A 16,230-nucleotide genomic window follows, 5' to 3' on the forward strand; every position below is an offset into this window, starting at 1 on the left:
ATGAGTAAGTTTATACAAATTATAATTTCATGAACTAATTTTTACCCATTTACCTTGAACCAACTGAATGAATTGCTTTGATTATTAAGTAGTCAAATTCAAAGGGAGCTGAGGAATATATGACGCCAAATTGTTCTGGTAGACGTAAAAAAAATGCAGTAGATAGAATTGTTTACCCTTTAATAGGTCGAAGGCAAAAATGTTGCAACTAATAAACCACTCTAGTTTTCTATTCCTTGCCAAAACAGAAGAATGAAGTGCCTGAGGTCAAATGATTTTGGCAGAAGCTGAAAGCGAATGCCATGCCATGTTTAGTTGTTTTATCGCAGTTCCAAGTGTTCTCATATCTCAAGATTAAATCTGGAAATGGGATCCTGAATTCATCAAATTTGTAATAGAAAAAATTATACAACGGCGGAGAATAGGATTGCTGATTAGTGACAATCTGAGAATGATTTCAATTCTTGTACAACCAACTTCCACCTTAATTCAACACAATCAGAATCGTCAGCGAATAAAACCGATCGGAAGATAGCATTATTCCACAAGCCTTTTTTTTTTCCCTCCAGAGAGGGGTGGAAGAAGTGAGAGCTGAGAAGACTGCATGACAAAAATACACAAACCAAAAATAAAGTATGAATGTGATGAAAAGATTACCTACCTTCTCTAACAAATGAGAAGCTGAATAATTGCTCCATTAACTTCAAACGTGGATAATGATATGTCACGACCCAATTTCTCGAGCCATGAAGGCACCTACTATAACCCATCAGTAGGTAAGCTAAACCACAACCCAGAACCACACATACTGGGTGTGAGGGTAGAAGAAACTAAACAAGACTAAGAAAAAATACTATAACAACATAAGCAAACCAAAACATAAATACAATAAAGGATCCCTCCCAGAACCTGGAAGTCACTAATACAGAGTTATCAACAAAACGAGTACAAGTCCCAACAGTGGACCACCGAAACTAGACTGTCTCGAAAAGTAAAAGACAAGTTTTTATATAAACAGATGGAGACTGAAATAGTACAAAACGCTGTGTGCTCACCCCTGTCTCCAGACCAGAAATTCCCCAAACTCGATCAACGCTGACTACCGGTGCTCGAACCTGCATCACGAAAATAGATGCAGAGCGTAGCATGAGTACCAAAAAAACACGTACCCAGTAGGCATCATAGGCCGACTGAACTAGAAAAGTAAAGCACTATGAAAAGACGGAATCACAAAACTAGAGGTCAAGAACAGAAGGCTAAGTAACACAATAATGCACACGAGTGTATAAAAATCTAACTAAATTAATATAAATAAGCTAACTACACCTAACTGGACCCACCATAAGCCCAGAAGGTACACTCGTGCACAAGTTTAAATAAAAACCCGAACAGACCCCCATAAGCCCGACAAGTACACAAAATAACTATAACTTAAGGAGAATAAAACTCGAGGCCAAAGAACACCGAATCAAAAAGTAAAATCTGACGGTACGGAGGTCGGGCCTTGAACCGGACACTCACCAGAATTACACAAGTAGCCAATTGCAAAATATAAGTAACTGAGGTCGGACCTCTAACCGGATGCTCTACATACTTGAGGCCGGACCTCTAACCGGATGCTCTACATAAGTATGTGGATGTTCGAGGCCGGACCTTAAATCCGGATACCCGACAAAGATGTCGATATAGCTGCTGAAAGAGTCTTTATCTATCCATAATCATATAAACCCGTGGAACACCATCCAGACTTAGCTAATCAATGTAAGTCCTTAAAGCTGAATCGAACTCAACTTTGAATCACGGAGCGGAAATCATTGTCACTGACGTAACTCAAGAAGCCGTAACATCGAAGAAATAAGAGTAACTATCGCTAGAGCAAGCTCATCGTCTTTTTAAATACCCAACTATCAGACTCAAGTCTGCTACATCAGTCTACAAGGATTTAAGCCGGCCGAGCGACGTCGAGGCTAAACTAAGTCCTACCGACTTTGAATCATGCATTTCTAAGGAAAACCCTAGTCAAACCTAAACTAAGGCCCAACATACTTCTGACAACCAGTATTCAAACATACAAATAATTCATATAGCAAAGAAGGTCAATTAATAACAATAAACATGCTCACAGTTACCCGATAATTCTCAGAAAAAGGGCGAAAATATGATTCTTAACACCTATGGATGATCCAATAACTACCCAATCCAAATTCCAACTAATCAACATGCATTCACATGTTCGAGTTCAATCTAAGAAGAGAAACAATAGCCTACCTGAACGCAGATCAGGCGCGCTCCAAAATTCACTCCCCGGATCTTTTACTTTCTAAAAGGCCACGAAACGTTGATACACTATCAGAAATAGAGTCACAAAGTTATTACAGTCATTTAAACACTAAAATCGCAAGAAACGGAGACGAGTCAATTTCACGGTCAAAATGGAAAAAGTGGGATCCGCGTTGAGAAATCTCGAATTAACTCCAAATAAAAGTCCTAAATAACTCTCGAAACTTGTATACCAGAACGGAGCACAATTCAGGACTCAAAACAGTTCCAACATGAACATGCAACAAAAGAACCCAAATTCTAAGCTAAAAATCAGCAACTATGGCAGCAGCTACTTACAAGATTTTACCAAAAATAAAGCTCCAACAGCCAAAACCAACCACACCACGACGATCCTCACGAAAAAACCCACAATATAGGCTCTTGAATCACTTGATTCGGACCTAAAATGGCCAAGAAATTACCTTCTAAAATTTCCCAAAACTTGTGCTCGAAAATGAGCTATGACGGCAATTAAAACCCAAAAATTACCTCAAATCGGGTCCCCAAATCAGATTCCAAGCTCACCAATGCGTTGCCCTCGAAAAATCTCACAACTTAGCCAGCCTTTTGAATCGCCCAATTTGGAGTTGTATAGCTCAAGATATCAAGATTTCAAAGTAAGACACAAAGCTGAAAGTTGGGTTTTTATAAGGGCTGCATCAGATTCAGCTTTGCCTACTTTCTTTAAAGTCTCCGACGGGTGCTCGAAATCCGTTCGGAACCTGATAAAAATAAAATAGATATGCTACCCTACCAAAGTCGACATTCCGGACTCAAAGGCGCCGTCGAAATTTTCATCAGAGGTCATCTCGATAAAATGTGGGTCCCACTTCCATTGGCCATTTTAAGTCAAAAACCACAAAAGGGCTCGGAAAAAATATCAAAAACCTCAAAACCCAAAAGAAGGGTCAAACTAGACCAAACTCGACATTCCGAAGCTAACCGCGCTGACGGAATTCTCATCCGAGCGCGTTTACTCAGAATATTGACTAAAGTCAAACTTAGCCTTTAAACTTGAAGTTAAAACGCCTAATCCCACCAACTCACATTGAAAACTTTGGGAGTCATGTCGACAATGCTACTAGACTAAAATGACCCTTCCGGAACTGATGGAATCGTCAGAATTGGATTCTGATGTCATCTTCTTGAACTTTTGATCGAAAATGATCGTTCAAGGTTCATAAGCTCCAAAAATACTAAAACTCACACAATAACCAAACGAATGACCGGGTGACCAATCTGTCAGTCCCAACAAGTCATAAATGACTTGAAATCGCTATAGGAACGCTCTAAACGATGTACAGAAGATAAAACACTAAAAATGACAATAAGGGTCATTATATGGTAGTACAGACAAAATTGGAAGTTAATGTCTATGAAATATGAGAGAGCTATTACACTAGCTTCAAGACTACTTTACTACAGCAGTGACCAATTTTCTTCTACCCTCCTTAAAGTGACAACTATCATCATCATCAGCTCCACTGAAACTCCACTTCTGACTAGAAACTAATCCAAAAATTCCGTGCTATGTTTGACTGAAAAAGATGCCACAAGTCTCGGCTCCAACTAACTTTCCTTAAAAGATCTTGAAAAGGATACCACCATGAGTGGCAAAGAATGGAGCAAATACAAGTGACTCAACTGCCATCAGTTTGATCAAAATGTTGAGGGATGGGCCCGAAGTGTCCTTCAGGGGGTCACCAATGGTGTCGCCAATAACAGCAGCCTTGTGAGGTTCAGAACCCTTTGGGCCGAGAGTCCTTGCATGCTCTGAAGCACCAGCCTGATAGAGAAAGCAAATTTAATAAACTCTAGTGTGTGCCATGAAACACATACATAAGGGTAGATAAATCTATCTTCTATACCTCAATATACTTCTTGGCGTTGTCCCATGCACCTCCAGTGTTTGATGCAGATATTGCTATCTGGAAAAGATACACACATGAGATTTGGACATGATCCTTTAAAAAGAAAACATATTTAAACAGAATCCTTGAAAATCCAAACTCATAAAGCGGAAGAACTGATCATACCTGTACACCGGATACCAAAGCACCAGCAAGTACACCAGAAAGTGTCTCCACTCCAAAGAAAATACCAACTATGAGGGGTGTGAGCATGACTAGGGCACCTGGTGGAATCATTTCCTTGATAGATGCATCAGTCGAAATCTTAACACAAGTGGCATAATCAGGTTTAGCATGACCTTCCATGAGACCAGGAATAGTGTTAAATTGTCTGCGCACTTCCTCAACCATCTTCAAAGCTGCACTACCCACACTCTTCATGGTCATGGCAGAAAACCAGTAGGGAAGCATGGCTCCAACAATCAAACCAATAAACACCTTGGGGGTCAAGACATCAACCGTTGAAATTGCAGCCCGACTAACAAAAGCACCAAACAGAGCCAGAGACACAAGTGCAGCAGATCCAATGGCAAAGCCCTGGAAAGAAATGAATGTCCACAGTTAGGGAAGGAAGAAATGCTGGGAAAAACTCTCCATTATGCGAATGCAGAAAAAGGAAAGCATGACTATATAGACGAAAGACTAAGATGCATAATAGAAAAAAATCAAAATGTCCATAAAGATTTAACCACCATCCACTTGTTAACAACAATGTATAAGGAGAAATTGAAAACAGAGAATGATCTATAAGGGCTCACAAAATGAAAATCAAGACCAATTTACAAACCTTTCCAATCGCAGCAGTGGTATTTCCAGCTGCATCAAGGGCGTCGGTTCTTTCACGGATCCGGTGGCTCATGCCAGCCATCTCAGCAATGCCTCCAGCATTGTCACTGATAGGACCATATGCATCAATAGCCAATCCAGTTGCAATTGTGCTCAACATTCCAAGAGCAGCAACTGCAATACCATACATGGCAGCAAAAGAAAAACTGACAAAGATAGCTATTGCAATGGCAAAGATAGGAATGATGACAGATTTGTATCCAAGAGCAAGGCCAAAAATAACATTTGTCGCAGCTCCAGTCCTGCAAGAGTCTGCTACATCTTGGACAGGGCTGCAAACAGAAACAAGAAGAAAAGCAAAATAAGACAAACATGAAGATTATCAACATCACAGGCACAAAATCATAGAATGCAGGCAGACTACACTTTTACCTGTAAGCATTGCTAGTGTAGTACTCGGTGACAAATCCGATGATAAGTCCAGCCCAAAGACCAACGGCCACACATAAAAAGAGCTCCCTGCACAATCAAATCAATCAATTTAATCATTAAGTGCATATTAATTACGTGAACACATACTCAATTCACTCAACGGACAAGAAAAAAGAATAAAGAGACTTCGTCAACCTAAACAATATATTCTTAAAAGAATAGCTCACTTCTAATTCAGCGGCATTCAGCAATGACCGGTGTCAGATTCAATATTTAGTATTGTCCAAATGTTAAGTTGACACTCACCAATTCTTGACAACTTTCTGAGTGCCAAAATTAAAGATGGTGAAGGAAGACGGAAGGCAAGTCCATGTAACAATTGCAATTCCAATTGTCATAAGAGCAGTTGATATAATAAGTTGGTGCTTCAGTGCTGGTTCAATTTCTTTGACAGCCTTAATTTCAAAAAAGTCAGTAGCAAAAAGGGTGGTTATCAAACAAACAAGAATCCCCATGGAGCTTATAAGCAGGGGGTAACACATGGATGTAAAATCATGTTCAATTCCAAAAGACGAGATGGAAGCCACCACAAGAGCAGCACAAGATGACTCAGCATATGAACCAAAAAGATCAGACCCCATTCCAGCAATGTCCCCAACATTATCCCCAACATTATCAGCAATCACCTGCAAGGACATTGAAAGTAGATTATTGACAAGATTTCTTCAGGAGAGGGCAAAATACACATGAAGAGGAAAGTTTAGCTTACAGCAGGATTTCTGGGATCATCTTCTGGAATGTTCCTTTCAACCTTACCAACGAGATCAGCACCAACATCAGCAGCTTTGGTGTAAATACCACCACCAACCCTACCGAAAAGAGCCATTGAGGATCCACCAAGTCCATATCCAGTAATAGCCTCAAAAAGACCCTCCCAGTCATCACCATAGTAAAGCTTGAAGAGATTAATGGTAATGTGAAGAACAAGGAGGCCATTGGCAGCAAGGAGAAAACCCATCACTGCACCAGACCTGAATGCAACAATAAAAGCTTTCCCAACACCTTTTCTCGCTTCCAAAGTTGTTCTTGCATTTGCATAAGTTGCAATTTTCATCCCTAAGAAACCAGAGATAACAGAAGTGATAGCACCAAGCAAGAAGGATATCGTGCTGAAGATGGCAGTTGCAAGGGCTGGCTTGCACATCTTCTCCTTGTTGTAAGTACATGGCTGGCTCTTAGTGCTGAAACCTTCAACTGAGCCCAAGAAAAGGAAGATCAGGATTGCAAAAGCAATCATGAAGATACCCACATACTGATACTCAGTAAATAGAAAAGATGTTGCCCCTGCCATAAAAAAACAATTCAAATATTAGATAAAGCTAAAGAACAAAAGGTACCGTGCAGGTAGGGCTTTCTAGACAACCTGATATATACAAACGCTTGTTCATGAAGAAAGCAAGATAAAAAAGGCCAAGACAATGAGGATAGAACCATTGAGGAAACTTACAGCAGAACAATACTACACTTATGCCATTGCATATGCTAGTTAATTGTTATAGAATTTTGTTTGCACTCGTTAAGAACTTTGTTGGTATTGCATTGGAAAAACAAGCACACAATGCCCAAAGTTATGACAGGCTTTACACCCAGGTTGGTCTCTCCTAGTTAATATAATATACATGGCATAGTCCAAAAAGTACCAAAGTTCTATCCAACATTCAGGCAAACCACGTGAGGAAGTATTAACAAGGGATGAATGCTTTAAGCAGAACTAAAGTTACAGCTTGTCTTAACAACTTTTTGAAGTAGTTTCACTCAGACAAAGTGCAAAGCAAATCACGATGGTTCAAACGGAAACCATGCAATATATTTCATTGAGTTCACTAGTATTGAGAAAAGACTACTGACCAGTCCACAACTAGGATGAATCTAGTGAAAATGATTATGGACAACTAAAGGCTAAAGGTAAAGACAGGTTAAGAAAATAGCAATATGTATGAAGTGTAAAGTGATGACAAATTGAGTTCTAAAAAAATTATTAAGCAAATTACAAGATGAGCCGGGTTGGTTCAGCCTATTAAAAAAACATGAGCCAACAAGCTCCTTTTTTTTTACTAGTATAGCTGTCAACTGACTTTTCCCGTTCTTCCATATTAGTAACATAACTACGCAGCATGAAGATGAAATAGGACAATGTATCAACAAAGTTACTATTAATATTCTTCGAGATCCAGCAAGCTGATAATATTAATAATGAATAAAGGTAGATCCAGAGTCAGCCATTACACCAAAGAGTTGAACAGAGCAACGTTAAAACGGTAGATTCTATCAGAATAAACCCTAAACCCTCTGTTCGTTGTCCCAGCTAATGCATCTACATTGTGTAGAGCACAATATAATGTCAAACAGAAACAAACAGTTGTAGACTACAAATAGCAAAATAAAGCTAGAAAATATGTTGATTTCAACAAGTAAAACAACACTAACTTCGGGCACGGCTAGGTTCATAATCATGGAATTTAGACGACGTGAAATTCTGAACACTTCCTTTTCCATGTCACAAATTTTTTTTACTAAAATGAGTAGAAAAAGAGCACATATAGATAAACACGGGTGCAACTAAATCTGAGAAGAACATAAAGAGATCCATATAAGAGCTTATTATTTCACCTTCAGAGATGGCATTCTGTATGTCGGCGCACTTCGCAACAACGTTCTGGTCGTTAACTCCTTCCTCTTCTTCAATCAAGTAGTCTCCATATCCATTCTTATTATTGTTACTCGGAGAAGTATCTCCACGTTCCGACGAGACTTTAACGCGCGAGACAACGTACCACTGGTATAAAGAGAAGACGATTCCAACAACGGCACACACTGGAATCACTATCTCTGTCCCTAGATCTGGCAACAACGCCGAACCCATCCTATGAACGGAACCCTAAAAACCCCGCCGGAAAATAGCGGCAAGAAAATTAAATGTAGAGTGAAGAACAACACGGCTTTTCGGAGGGTTTCCTAAGTAAGAGGAGCTTTAGCTACACTTCATTATATACCGAGAAAATATGAGTATTGTGAAAAGTGAAGGACTTTATCATAGTTATGATAAGCCTTCTTGTTTTAGCCGTTAGATTGTATGATGATTCATGATCTAAAGGAATCAACGGTGTAGTGTAGATGAATCGGTGATCGGCGGACTTGAAAGTAGAGCGGGAACTCTATTCTAAAAAAAGAAAAAGAAAAGAGCTTTTTTTTCACGCATCTTTAGGATTATTATTGGATAAGGAATTAAACCCTTTATAATTTGTGGACTAATCAAATTATTCACAAGATAATTACACATTGCCACACTTAAGTTCCATTAAGCTAAAAAATCTTATCCAAATAAATGGATTGTTAACCATGAATAGTTCCGGATTAGAACTTATTTTGAAATATTGATATCTATTGTTTCATAATGTATTATAGTGTATTATATTTTTTTATATTGTATTATATGGTAGATATAATATTTGACTAGATTAAATGTATTGTTTGTTATTGTAAATAATTTTTTTATTGTCTGATTTGACTGTATCCTAATTTATAAATTTATAAGATATCTTTAATTATTATAGGGTATAAGGTTTGACTAGAATTAAATAATATAAGATAAATGGTAAAATAACATTATAAAATATTATGTAAAGATATAATTCGAAAAAAAAAAGTAACAATAAGAACACATCAAATTAGTTATTTCGTAAAATGTAGGATATCATTGTTACGTAATAATGAAACTTAATAATACAATATATACTTTAAGTAACAACTAAGATAAAAATTATAGGTATTGTAACTATATATACAATACAATAAATAAGAACATACAATATAATGGATAATCATGATTCAAACAGAGTGTGAGAAACTATAATGTTAATTATTTTTAGACCGAACTCATAAACAGATTCCTAAACTTGTTGGGTGTTTTTCCTCATATACCTCAGTTACTTCATTTTCCTATTGAATCATTGAACCACTCATAATTTATTCCTTTTAAACATTGTTGGTTGATTTTGATCGTCTTTTCTATTGTAAATGTCTTCAATTGTATTTGAATTGTAATGATTTTGATTGAAAAAACTCAATAAATTTAGAAATCTTTTTATGTATTTGATGTTATATTTATATATGCCTTAATTTCGATTTATATTTAAGAAGATTTAAAATTAGATGACGGTGCCTGACGTCCTCTTTGTGTTGAATGGCGTGCACGCCTCTCATCGGATATACCCTTTTTATTATTTCAATTTTTATTTTATTTTTTGTTTGTTTTTAGAGAATTAAAAAAACCACTTTTATTTTTTTTAATTAAAAATTACCGTGAATTTTGGTAACTCCATGAATAGTGGAAAGATTAGTAAAACAAAAAATGACACGTTGTAAACGGGGGATGACAACTTATAGCATGCCTTTCGTATCAAAAAAAGGGGTGTATAAGTTTTGGGGTTAGGCAGATTAAATTTTTTACATAATTTTTTTTTTAATTCAAATATTATTTTATGACATATTAAAGATATAAATTTATATAATTTGAAATTAAATAAAAAATAGTATTAAATCATGATATTAAGATTAAGATGGCGATTGATTATGGTTTTTTCAAAATTTTGAATAATAGATTTGGTAAAAGTTTTGATTAAGTTTCAATTGTGTATTTGGCTAACTTTTCAAACTTTTTTTTTTAATTACGCAAAATATAATTTATGTTTCATATGATTTTTAAAATATCAAAAAAAATCCAATCACAACAAGTAAACATACTTATCACTTCAAATTATGTAGAACTTTCGTGTGCTACGTTCTTTAATATCATCACAAATTATATGTTTTGGTAAATGTTTACAAATTTTGAAAAAAATATTATATAGTACAAATCAAGTAAAATAAATCCAAAAGAATAGATGAGGTTTTCTAGAAAATAATACTAGTATTTTTGGGAGAAGATTTAAAATTATAATAAGAACACCAATTAACTTGTCCCAAAAAAGGTAATTGGATACCTTAACCTAAATAACAATAGTATATTAAGATGTGAAAACTAAATAATTAAGATTATTCTTTTTCAATCATCTAAAAATGCAAAACTTATTTTTGTTTAAAATTTAATCATAAAAAAATTATTAATAAAATATCAAATTAATTTAATCTTATGTAATAAATACAATAAAAATATATAGTGAATGGTTGATTATTGATGACAATAACTAATAACAGTGGTTGATAGTGATAGTTAATGATAACAATCGATAATTACAGTAAATGATAATGATAGTTAATTATGATAACAAATATGTAGATGATTTATGATATATAACGATAATCATTATTTGTTATAACAATCATAATTGAAAATAACGTTAACGATTATGTTACGTATAATAGCTATATAATAGCGAATACAAATAATGACCAATAATAGTGTTCTCAAGGGCAATAAATTGTAGCGACAAATGATAATCTTTAACACTTTGTTTGGATCATTTTTACTCATTAATTGTTCCATGTTATATTGTATTGTATTGTATACTATTATACTATATTGTATATTAGATAGTAAATATAATGTTTGGCTAGATTGTATTGTTTATTGTTGTAATTTATAAATTTCTTTAAATATCCTTAATTATTTTAGGATAGAAGATTTGACTAGGTTTAAATAATTAAGGTAAAGGGTAAAATGATATTTTGAACTATTATGTAAAGACATAATTGGAAAAAAAAAAAAGTAATAATGGAAACACACCAAAATAATTGTTCTATAAAATATGAGTTTCTATTGTTAAGTAACAACGAAATTTAATAATACGATACAATATATTTTAAATAACAATCAAAATAAATATTATAATTATAGTAACAATACAATACTATATAATTAGTGATAATGATCCAAACACAGTGTAACCAACAAATGATTGCGGAAGGCCTTTGTTATGATCCTAATAACTCACAAGCGTGTCGTCGCATCTATCAATTGTTATTGAACTTTGCGTTTAAACAAATTCTATCGTTACTCATTTCTCAATAAAAAAATATTCCATTTGTTTTCGATACTTTTTTTCACTTCACCATTTATTTATTTACTTTAATTTTGTAAAATATCAATGTAAAAATTAAATTTTTATAAAATGATGTATTCAATTTGAATTAGGACTATATAAAGTGAGTTCAATTTCAATTAGGCACTTAATCGTAAACGCTATTTCATATCTATATAAAGGTTACTATATACTCTTAATATATTCCCTTGAAAAGATCAAGAAATACGTCTCTAACAACTCTCGAATTATGAATATCAAATTCAAATTATCTTAATTTTAGAAATACGTCACTAGCGTCTCTAAAATTATGTTGATCAAGTCCAAATAATTATAGTTTATAAAATATGTCACTAATGGCCCTCAAATTATGTAGAGTCCAAATCATTCCTAATCGAGAAATACAACACAAATGGTACTCGAATCATAGATAAATATCTTATGAGAGAAGAATCAAATTCTACTCGTACTATTATTTTATCAATACAATTATATTTCTTTATATTTTATTTGTTTGGTTACTTTTATTTTTTCATTTGTTTGAAATTTATTGCAGAAAGTTACGCTTAGCTAATTTTTCTAATCGACACATTTGAGATAATAATAATAAAAAAATTAATATTTTTCTTATTTTAAAATCTCAAAATTCAATATCTTCTATATATATTTTTAAAAATCGTGCTTAACTTAATTTATATATTTAAACAAAAGTGAATAAATTCATTAATTCCATAATTAACATATAGTAGATACTTTCGTTTAAAAAAAATGACCTTATTTCCTTTTTAGTCTGTTTAAAAAAAAAAATTATTTTTTGGTAATATCTTAATTTCAGCTCTCTACGACCTATGTGGCATGTTTAAGACCACAAGACTAAAGGACAATTTTGTACATGTGACATAACTTTAGTTCAGGACCAAAAAATTCTAAAGTCTTATTTATTTTTTTAAATTTCGTGTCATGTCAAACTGGATCATATTTTATGAAACAAAGACAGTACTATTAATTTCACTATCCTTCTCATATTTCTTTATGATTTTTCATTTATTAGCTATTTATATTGAAATTCAACTAATTCAAATTCATTCATTTAAGACCTCATTTGAAGAAAAATACTTCTTTGATTAGTTAAAAATTTAAACTCGAAATCTTTGTGACGGTTAAAGTTGGCGTATGACGTCGGCTTGTATTGAGTAGCGTGCCTCTCTTCTCATGGGATAACGGATATGCCAATTTTATTAGCCTTATAGACCTTTTAAGGATGCCAAGTTCCATTTTTTGTCCATTGCAGTGAAAATGAATATGTTAATTGCAACCCCACCAAAAACAAATATGATTATTATGAAAGACCTTTGTCACGATATCAGCCAACTTCCAAATGTTTTGTTGCATTTGGCAATTTTTAATACCAATCGTACAATTTTTGTTTCGAGGATATTTTAGTTATTTTACCTTTTAAATTTTTGGATTGTGAATTTGAGTAGAAAAGAATAAATGGTACAACATGACAATTTGTAAACTAAATTGACAAAAAATAGTTTATTTTTTATTTATTGAAAAAAAAGTTATTTTATTTTTATTTCTTTTATTTTTCTCTAAATACGTTTGATTGCTTGAAAAGTTAAACTATTTTTCTTCCCCTAATGATTTGCTTTCATTTTTTCTTGAAAAGGTAAAGTAGGTATATTTATTCCCTCTATTTAGAACACGTTTGATTGCTCATCTTTTTTTTTCTTGAATAAATAAAATTTATTGTTTTGTTATTCTTTTTTTATTTCTCCTTTTTATTTGTCAATCATTTTATAATAGATTTTTTTTCTTTTTTGTCTCCTTTATTTTTTTTGAATTCTTTTGATACGTATATTTGTTTCTCTCCCAAATTTTTTCTGTTCTTCTTTTTAATTCAGTTTGTTTATGAAAATCAAATATAACAATGTGTTTATTAATGGATGCTTCTAATAATAATCTTTATTATATAATTTTGTTCTTGTACAGTTAATTGTTGAATTTCATGATTTGTGGAATTGAAGTTTTTTTAATTTTATTTTTGTGTATATATGATAGTATACATTGTCTGCCTTAAAAAAATTTATTTTTGTGTATATATGATAGTATACATTGCTTGTCTTTAAGAGAGTCACACATTAATATATTTTGTGAGTGTTTGTGATGATTTAATAATGTATGTGTGTTACTTCGAATGGGTAATTATGGGTATTTATAAGTTTCAAAAATGAGATATGAATCGTGAAATAGAGTTTTTCTATACGTGTAACAAACATCTAAAGCTAATATTATGAAATTTCAAACTTTTTCTTATTTATAACTACACTAGTCTCTGATAAAATTATCATAATGTTCTACCTTAAATATTAAATCAATGGCGGAGCCATATGTAATGAAGGGGTGTCGGTCGTTGAAAAAATGCAATGCGTAGCTAGAATAAAAATATTTTATATATATATTACATATTGACACTCCTTAACTTCTATAGGATTTTATTTCTTTAGATTTTATTTTTTATGTAATAGATATTACATATTTTTTACTTCCCTTTATTTTTCTCTAAACACATTTGATTGCTCTCTTTTTTTCTCGAAAAGGTAAAGTATTTTTCTTCCCCTTATTTTTCTATAAACACGTTTGATTGCTCCTTTTTTTTATTGAAAAGGTAAAATTTATTGTTTTATTTCTCCTTTTTATTTGTCAATCATTTTATAATAGACTTCTTTTCTTTGTTTGTCTCTTATATTTTCTTGAATTCTTTTGATACGTATATTTTTTCTCTCTCAAAATATTTATTTGTCATTATTTCTTATGTGTCTGTATATTATACATTGACACTCCTTGGCTTCTACACGATTTTATTTCTTTAGATTTTGACACCCCGTGGACAAATTCTAGCTCCGCCACTATATTAAATGATACAATATTAGAAATATTTTAAAGAAAACTCATTGAACTACTATCTTCATATCATGACTCACCTAATTCATTACGTACTAAAAGATATGACAGTATACATTGTTTACCTTCAAGAGAGGTACACGATTTCAAATAGTTTTTTGACAATTTTTTTTTTTTGGTGTTTGTAATGATTTAATAAGTAATGTGTATTGGTCCGAATGGATAATTACAAGTATTTATAAGTTCAAATGTGGTATGGAACATTAAATAGAGTTTTTCTATACCCGAAAGTAAAGTCTATAGCCAAAATTATGAATTTTCGAAGTTTATCTTTTTTACAACTACACTAGTCTATTATAAAATGGGTATGATGCTTTACTTTAAACATTAAATGATATTAAACTGGTGGCATTTGAAAGAAAGCTCCTTGACCTACAATTTTCATATGTAATGTCTCATCTAATTCATTACGTACTAAAAGATATGGTAGTATACATTGTTTGCTTTTTAGAGAGGCACGTATTGATTGCATGTAGTTTTTTTTTTATCAAATTTGTATTTGTGATGATTTAATAAATTATGTGTTAGTTCGATTGGGTAATTATGAATATTTATAAGTTCAAAGGAGGTATGGACCATAAAATAGAGTTTTTCCATATCTGAAACTAACTTAAAAAATCAAAATTATGAACATTCGAAGTTTCTCTCATTTACGGTAGTCTCGAGTAAAATGGTCATAATGCTTTATTTTAAACATTAAATGACACAAAACATGTGGCATTTGAAAGAAAACTTATTGACCTACAATTTTCACAAGTTATTTTTCACCTTATTCATTACATACTAAAAGATATGATAATATACATATTTACCTTCAATTGCATGTAGTTTTTTTACCAAAATTGTTTGTGAATATTTGTGATAATTTAACAAATTACATGTATTAATTCGAATGAGTAATAGAAAAAGGGATGATAATTTGTTCTTATATCTCTTAGAGAAGAATGGGCCAGGCCCATTTTAAACTCTGCTGGCCCTGGTGGGTTGCTGCGGACCCCATCTAATTTAGCCCAAAAAATTCCCATTGGTTGATTTGGGCTACTAATGAATATTTAAAGAATATTCCCTTATCTCCTCAAATTTGACACCATTGGCCCAATAATACATTATGATGCTCCAATTTAATCGATAAGTTTGCATTATTATAATAGGAATCTTAATATTTTTAGCCAATTAAATTAAAAAATCATCATTGCCTCATCGTAATCATTTTGTAGCTATCATATTATTGTATAACAAAGGATATAATCAATGTATACTTCGCAAGGAATTAAGGCTAAAATTAATTTTTTTAATATGAACTTTGTTAGGCTGTTGCATGGTGTAAAAACTTAAAAGTAATATGACACGTTTTATATTTGTTCAAACAATATAAAATAGGTGAGTCTTAAAAGTGATGATCCAGTTGAAATTTTACGATGTTATGATAATAATGTAAGGAGTTGTATGATTGGAAATAAAAGTTACTATAGGATTGATAGTAATATAAACGACAGAATAAGTTGTTTAAAACTTAACAATCAAATAAGTCACCAAAATTTTATCACGTGAACATTCTCGAAAAGGTTGAAAACAACGTTAATGGAAGTCATAGGAAAGGTGTGTAAAGTCGAACTCACATTACGTTAGCAAACTCAAAAAAAAAATAAAAAAAAAATGAAGAATTAAAGAGTAGATAGGAAACAATAATAAATTGCCGTTGAGGTTGGCCGGCTGCCAGCATTAATGACCAA

At 32.6% G+C, this 16,230-nt stretch overlaps 1 protein-coding gene and 1 long non-coding RNA gene across 2 annotated transcripts; both read right to left on the minus strand.

Moving 5' to 3' along the window:
- Positions 1-864: 864 nt before the first annotated feature.
- On the minus strand, positions 865-2,949 carry LOC138347316 (uncharacterized). The gene is made up of 4 exons (XR_011220160.1): positions 2,812-2,949; positions 2,620-2,723; positions 2,269-2,346; positions 865-1,115 (listed from the first exon to the last, which is right to left on the minus strand). It is a non-coding gene; the product is annotated as an uncharacterized lncRNA (long non-coding RNA).
- Positions 2,950-3,652: 703 nt separating this feature from the next.
- Positions 3,653-8,467, minus strand: VP2 (pyrophosphate-energized vacuolar membrane proton pump 2). Its single transcript, NM_001320550.1, has 8 exons — positions 8,121-8,467; positions 6,220-6,794; positions 5,757-6,136; positions 5,451-5,537; positions 5,020-5,350; positions 4,359-4,769; positions 4,191-4,250; positions 3,653-4,108 (listed from the first exon to the last, which is right to left on the minus strand). Exons 1-8 carry the CDS (start codon positions 8,371-8,373, stop codon positions 3,902-3,904), a joined length of 2,304 nt encoding a protein of 767 aa, NP_001307479.1. The 5' UTR covers positions 8,374-8,467; the 3' UTR covers positions 3,653-3,901.
- Between the last annotated feature and the right edge of the window lie 7,763 nt (positions 8,468-16,230).

Source organism: Solanum lycopersicum, chromosome 3, assembly GCF_036512215.1.
Source record: "Solanum lycopersicum chromosome 3, SLM_r2.1".
NCBI lineage: Eukaryota > Viridiplantae > Streptophyta > Magnoliopsida > Solanales > Solanaceae > Solanum > Solanum lycopersicum.

Bases quoted from the DNA above. Each gene is read 5' to 3' on its own strand.
- VP2 (NM_001320550.1), bottom strand. From the start codon at position 8,373: ATGGGTTCGGCGTTGTTGCCAGATCTAGGGACAGAGATAGTGATTCCA. The intron at 5,351-5,450 runs GTAAAAGTGTAG...TTCTGTTTGCAG, and splicing joins TACACTAGCAATGCTTACAG to CCCTGTCCAAGATGTAGCAG. The intron at 4,251-4,358 runs GTATGATCAGTT...TATCTTTTCCAG, and splicing joins CTTTGGTATCCGGTGTACAG to ATAGCAATATCTGCATCAAA.